The sequence below is a fragment of the Oryza glaberrima genome, chromosome 9 (genome assembly GCF_000147395.1).
Source record: "Oryza glaberrima chromosome 9, OglaRS2, whole genome shotgun sequence".
Classification (NCBI taxonomy): domain Eukaryota; kingdom Viridiplantae; phylum Streptophyta; class Magnoliopsida; order Poales; family Poaceae; genus Oryza; species Oryza glaberrima.
In genome coordinates this window covers 9315528-9321582 of record NC_068334.1, presented here as the reverse complement: position 1 = coordinate 9321582, position 6055 = coordinate 9315528, and the positions used below count along the sequence as shown (strand labels likewise).

The following is a 6055-nucleotide window of genomic DNA, read 5'->3' as shown; positions in this document are numbered from 1 at the left end:
AGCGAAAATATTTACAGAAGTAGACCCTGGTGACGTGAGGGACGAACTAGATGAAAAAAAAACTAGAAAAATACATTTTTGGCGGGATAAAAATTACATTTGCCCCCTTGCAGCGTTTGCAGAGGGCGGCAAGGGACCTCAGTGCAAAATGCGCACACCTTACCGCCATTTTGGATGGTATAATATTTTTGTAAATATTTAAAAATAAAAATTTAAAAATAAAAAAATTCATTGGACCGTGCCATGCTGGGCTAGCCCGCCATGCCGAGGCAGAGGCCGAGGCATGACCCAACGGTCAGGCCGGGCTGGCACGGGCCCGACACGTGCCGTGCTTGGGCCGGGGCAAAACCCCATACCATGAACCGGGCCATCGGGCATTCGGGCCCAGGCGTTTTGGCCATCTATACCCTGCAGCCCGTTTCCCCCCAACTCCCGTCGTCGCTGCCCTCCAACTCCCATCGCCTCTGCTTTCCATCGCCGCAGGCTACCCCAGTCGCTGTTGCGCTTGCGCCCTCCACCTTCTCTGCACCGCGGGCTTGCCCCAGGATATGGTGGCGCTGGACAAAGCAGACGGCGATTCGCGACGGCAAGCAGGACATGCGGTCGGTCGTTGCGTGGCTAGTGGCTACTGCATCACATCCCCTCCCTCAATCAGCTCTGGCAGGCCTCTGGCCCGAGGAACTCGCGTTCCGGCCTTCAATCGCTCGCCTTCATGCCCCTCCTATCACATCCCCTTCTGTCGATGACACGCGTATTTATCTCGCTGCGCAGCAGGTGAGCAGAGGGAGTAATCAGAGGTGGAGGAGGTAACTGCACTTTTGTTTATTTTCCAATCACCGGCTAAATTGATGTTTTTGTTTATTTCTCATGGTTCGGTTATAATTCTTGTTTGGGGTTGCTTACAGGAAGAAAGGTGCTGTTTGCTTTCCCTGATTTTGTTCATGAAGCTCCTTTTGGATCTTTGGTATATGTATATGTGAAGCAAAAGTTGCGGGAATTAATGGTCCTTTCCCAATGCAAAGTAGATATACTCAATGCATTAACCTATCTTTATCCTCATACCGTAATAGTATATCAGTTAGCACTGGATACAAAAATACCTTATATTGTCGCTCAGTTAGCAGTGGATAGGAAGATACCTTGTTTCTTTTGATGTGTCAGGGATTGAGTTTTCTAGCCCTTAAAAACTGAACAGAGCTACATGCTGAATTTTCAAACAAAGATAATGGTCAATCCCTGGTTTTAGAGGGAGGAGTAAATTTATCACCACTGTTGCATTAGAGTTTGTTAATTTACAATATCTGAAAGTTTCACATGCCACGGAATGTTCTCTTCTTTCACCCCAGCAAGTAACTTTTGTGTCTGTGTTTATCAGGTCTAGGAATTAGATAAGAATGAAAAAACAACATTAAGATCGCTAGGAAAGAGTTTTTAGCTTGCATGTAGCAAAACCCCTTTTAGTCCATCTGATCTCACCATTTTTTTTAGCTCAGTGTGTGCTTGTGCTCTCTGAGCCGTATGAAGATAAAATTGTTTTCCTCTATAATATCCTTGGCCTGCTTCAATCCTTTACATTGATAAGAGGCTGCTACTTTAATCTTTTTTCCATGACAGATCCCCCCCTCTCTCAAACCCAGAAATACTGTGTTGTTCCTATTTTCTGAATATATGCAGTACACTGTATTATCAACAAAGTAGACTGATATTTCATATTTGATTATCTGGAAGAGGATTTGTTTGTGCTCACACTGTGCCAGTGCTCTATGAGATATATGAAGATCAAGTTGATTTCCTCTAGAATAATCCTTGGCCTGCTGGGAGAACATCTTACTATCTGACAAAATCAATGAACTACTTCATATGCATGCAACTAATAAGTAATAAAATAACAGCATAAGTTTCGGCTAATAATTTAATTTACCACGTAATAAGTAGGCCTTAGAAATTTGAAAAGAAACCAAAAATTAAATAGTTCTTAGACTTTTGGAGGAAGAGAGCATAAGTATAGATAGAGGTACATAATATTAGAATTAGATACTCCTACATATCTATACGTGCACGATAATGTTCTATTTTTAACTAAAAATGCACAAACCCGTCTAACCAACACTTACTAAATCAATGAAAATTAAACCAGGGAATGAACCAGAGCTGAATTATACACTCTTTTACTAATTAACATCAGTGGACGTCCGTGGTGGCATGCAAGGGCAAGGCCGGCGGCCATGGAGGCTCGACGGGGAACTCCCACTTCTGGACCAGTTCGTCGCCCCAGTCATACACGCGCTCGAGCTCCATGGTCTCGAGGTCGACGGAGAAGGGCCACATCCCCGACCCCTCCGGCGGAGTCAGCACGACGGATCGTCCCATCACCTCCAGGATCTTGACGCCAGATAACCTCTCGACGAGGCGGCTGTAGTCTTCCAGCCCGGGCAAGCCACGCGTGATCAACTCCGGCAGCCGGAGCGTCTTCTCCACCGTCCACTCCCTGCCGCCGCCAGCGTGGAGCGGCGTCAGCACCTCTAGGTCGCTGTGCTGCACCACTCGGACGAGGCGCGCTCCTCCGGCATCATCGCCGACGGCACGCAGGTTCCACTGGCGGTAGTAGAACCGGGGTTGTTCGCCGGCGCAGCACTTGGGCAATGTCAGCGGCGAGAGCTCGCCGGTGCTCTCGTCGAGAGCGAACACAACGCCGTATATTGTCCCCCAGTAGAGGGAGCCGCCGGCGCTTCCGGCGAAGTGCATGGCGTCGGCATCGAAATGTCTCTGTCTCCTTGGGACGCCCTTGGGCCGGATAAGGTCACCGAGGTCCATGCTTCTTGTGAGGCGCAGCCGCAGCTCCTCGTCGGCGCCGGTGAAGGTGGAGAAGATGCAGGCCGTCTTTGCTCCACTCCCGAAGGTATAGAGAATCAGTAGCACGGTAAAGTTGGACACGCCGGCGACATGGTGGTTGTTGTTCTTCTTCTTCTCGCTGCCGGTGCCGCCGCCGAGGAGGGAGGCGTGGAGGCAGGCGACGTGTTTGTTCTCCAATGGAGGAATCACTGTCCGGTAGCGCCGCGTCCATGGCTCGCAAACGGCTATGGAAACCGAAGATGCGTTGCCCCAATAGTATCTCTCAGGCACCAGGAGGACGAGGCCGCCATGGCTGTCGGCGAGCACCCAAGAAGTGTTGCCGGGCTCGGGCACGAAGTCGAGAGAGATGCGTTTGCTGCTCGTCACGGCGGCGGCCGCCGGCACGAAAGCAAGGCTACTCACCCTGCAGGAAGGAGAAGGACGGGACCAGTTGGCGAAGATGACCGTGTCAGTGGCGATGTAGTTGCCGATGGTGAGCGCGTTCCGGGAGCGGTAGAGGCGGAGGAAGCCGGCGTCGGCGACGACGCGGCACCACCGCCTGCACGTCGACGCGGCACGCACGAGGCAGATGGGCGATGCGAGGCGTAGGAAGACGCTCTCGAGGAGTTCGTCGGGAAGTTCGTTCACCGCCATTGCCGGCCGCGAGCTCGTCCAATACGACCGGAGCTTGCCTCGTTGGTCGGCGGCGCCGTGCTGCAATTAATACAAACCTTGTTTACCTTAGTCGTAGCCCTAATAGCGTGTATGTGCATGCGTGATCTCTTACCTTAGTCTATGGATGGCCTTATGGCCGGAGGCCCGACGGCCCGGCCCAAACACGGCACCCGTTACAACCCACGGGTAGGGATGTAAGCGAGCCGACCCACGAGTTTACTTATAGGTCAAATAGATGATAACTCATGGATTCTTTTTTTATGGGCTGGCTAGCCGCATCTAGAGATACAAGTGAATCGATTTATAGACTTCTTTATAGGTTAAATTAATCAGTAACCCGTGAGTTACCTACTAATTTTGCTTATAAGCGGCTTCACAGTCAAACCTGCCTGCACCCCTACACACGGGTATTTTTTCTAGTTATATCTATAACAAAGCAAAAAATACGTAAAGGTTCTGCTATTTTTTTTCCATCTTTCTTCTAGTTTTTCTCGAACAAAGCTTCCGGTTTTTTTTCCATCCGTTTTCTTTCACTGGATTATGGCCCGATCTTTTTTGTTTGGTTTTTTCCGACGCTGTTTTCCTTAGATCTCGTCCGATACATACCACGTGCGCAACGCGCCTCCTACCGCCCCCAGGCCAAATTAAACCTAGCACCGCCGCCACGATGATCAATCTCTACATGCTTTTTCTTCTCCAATTGACTGTAAAAATCGATTCTCTACTGTTTTTCTTCACGATTTCGCTATTGAATTTGTTTTTATTTCGCTAGATTTAATCTCAGTCATCGATGATGATGGCAGATCGGCGAGCTTCCTCAGCTTGTTTTTATCCGAGTTTTGCACATTCGCTCTGATTATTGGAAAAAGCGGAAAGAGAAGATCGAGTAGATTAAAAGACCTCGACCAATTATGGTAGATCGAGAAAGATTCGGCCGAACTGATGGGGAGGATCGACTCCGGCATACGAACATGAGACTCTTCCGGAGGGTGAAGACAGTGAGAGCTGGACCTGTGTCTCCACATATGGGCTTGGCCGAAGATAGGCAGACTAGTGGACTGGATTGAGGCTGAAGACGAATAAAAGAATGGGATTTCGGCCCAAAACCATGAAAGAATTTTTAATAACTTTTTCAATTATGGAAAGCAATTCTAATGTTTCAATTTATTGCTCAGCTCTTAACAGATGTTGTTTCCATGAGAAAACATTTTTATCCGTTGCAACGCATGGGCAACTTTTGTAGTCTAATAAAAAAATACATAAGGCTTTCGGTTTTTTCCTGGGCCACCTGGTTTATTTTATTTTGTCGACGATCAATTTTCTTTGCACGCGGAATGGTTTTCTTTTATTGCGTCCATGGGGCTTCCCCTTTTTCTTGGTCTTCTTTTCTTTCGGTTAGTTCATTTGGCACGCGCGGAAAGGTTCTTTTTGCAAGCATCTGCCTTTTTTTTATAACCGTCGCCAGGCCGAATCCTAGCGCCGCCGCCAAGCTGAGCTCTATAGCCGCCATCGTGGCGTGTGCACTGCCATGTTCACCTTTTCACCACCAACGGTGGCAGCGGCAGCACGCAGTTCTCGTGGGAGGATAAGGCCATCGGCCACATCGTCAGGCCATTGTCAAGCAAGCACCTCGGCGGCTCGTGGTACCTGTACGCCCTGGGTGGGAAGCTGGTCGTGTTCAACGGCACGACATAGTACACCACCTCCGTTCTCCCGCCGGACACCGAGAACTGGGACGTGATCTGACGAAGGTGGAGTACTCAGCCATGCTGCCATCGAACACGACCAGCTTCCCGCCCGACGCCTACAAGTACCAAGAGCCGCCGGCGTCGCCAAGGAGGTGCATGTATGACAATGACCCGGCGATGTCGCCGATGGTCTTCTCCTCTCACGAGAACTGCACGCTGCCGCTGCCACCGGCGGTGAACAAGGCGGCGCGCATGCCATGAAGTTTGACATGCCGACGCGGCCACCGGCCTCCTCTGTCTCCGCGCCATCGGCAAGGTAGGCTCTCAAGAACTTGCAGCTGCCGCTACCGAAGCCTTGTCCCACCGATGGAGGGATGACCTACTTGTACCGCTGCCTCAGGGCCTCGCAGACGAGCAGGCTCCGGAAGCCATCGTCGGCATGTGATCTTGCGAAGCCCAAGAGGAGGAGGCACTCGTCCATGATCCTCCATGACGACTACGGCTGCAAGCCGTCGACGATGTCTTGGACTAGGAGGAAGTTGAGGGAGAAGTGGCTGTCGTCAATGGCCGGTGCCGACACCGGTGAGTGTGCAAACGAAGTGATGTTTTCGGGGTTATAGTAGTAACCGGCGATGGTGGGGGCGTGGAGGGAATGGAAGCGGTGGAGGAATCCAGCATCAGCGGCAACGATGCGGTGCCATTGCTTGCACGTGGAGGTGATACGATGAGGGAGACGGTGGAAGCGATGCTCAGGAGAGCTCGACGAGGTCGTCGGGGATGTCCATAGTTGGCTAGCTAGTTTTTTGCAAAAAATTGGCGATCAAATCTGGTTTTTCCCTGATCAAATTATTAGGTGTGTT

The 6055-nt window shown here is 50.5% G+C and overlaps 1 protein-coding gene across 1 annotated transcript; it reads right to left on the bottom strand.

Annotated features, from left to right (window-relative positions):
• Positions 1-2181: 2181 nt before the first annotated feature.
• LOC127784163 (uncharacterized) lies at positions 2182-3486 on the bottom strand. The gene has a single exon (XM_052311358.1). It carries the CDS (start codon positions 3484-3486, stop codon positions 2182-2184), a length of 1305 nt encoding a protein of 434 aa, XP_052167318.1.
• Positions 3487-6055: the final 2569 nt, after the last annotated feature.

Coding starts and splice junctions, on each gene's coding strand:
- LOC127784163 (XM_052311358.1), bottom strand. CDS start 3,486: ATGGCGGTGAACGAACTTCCCGACGAACTCCTCGAGAGCGTCTTCCTA.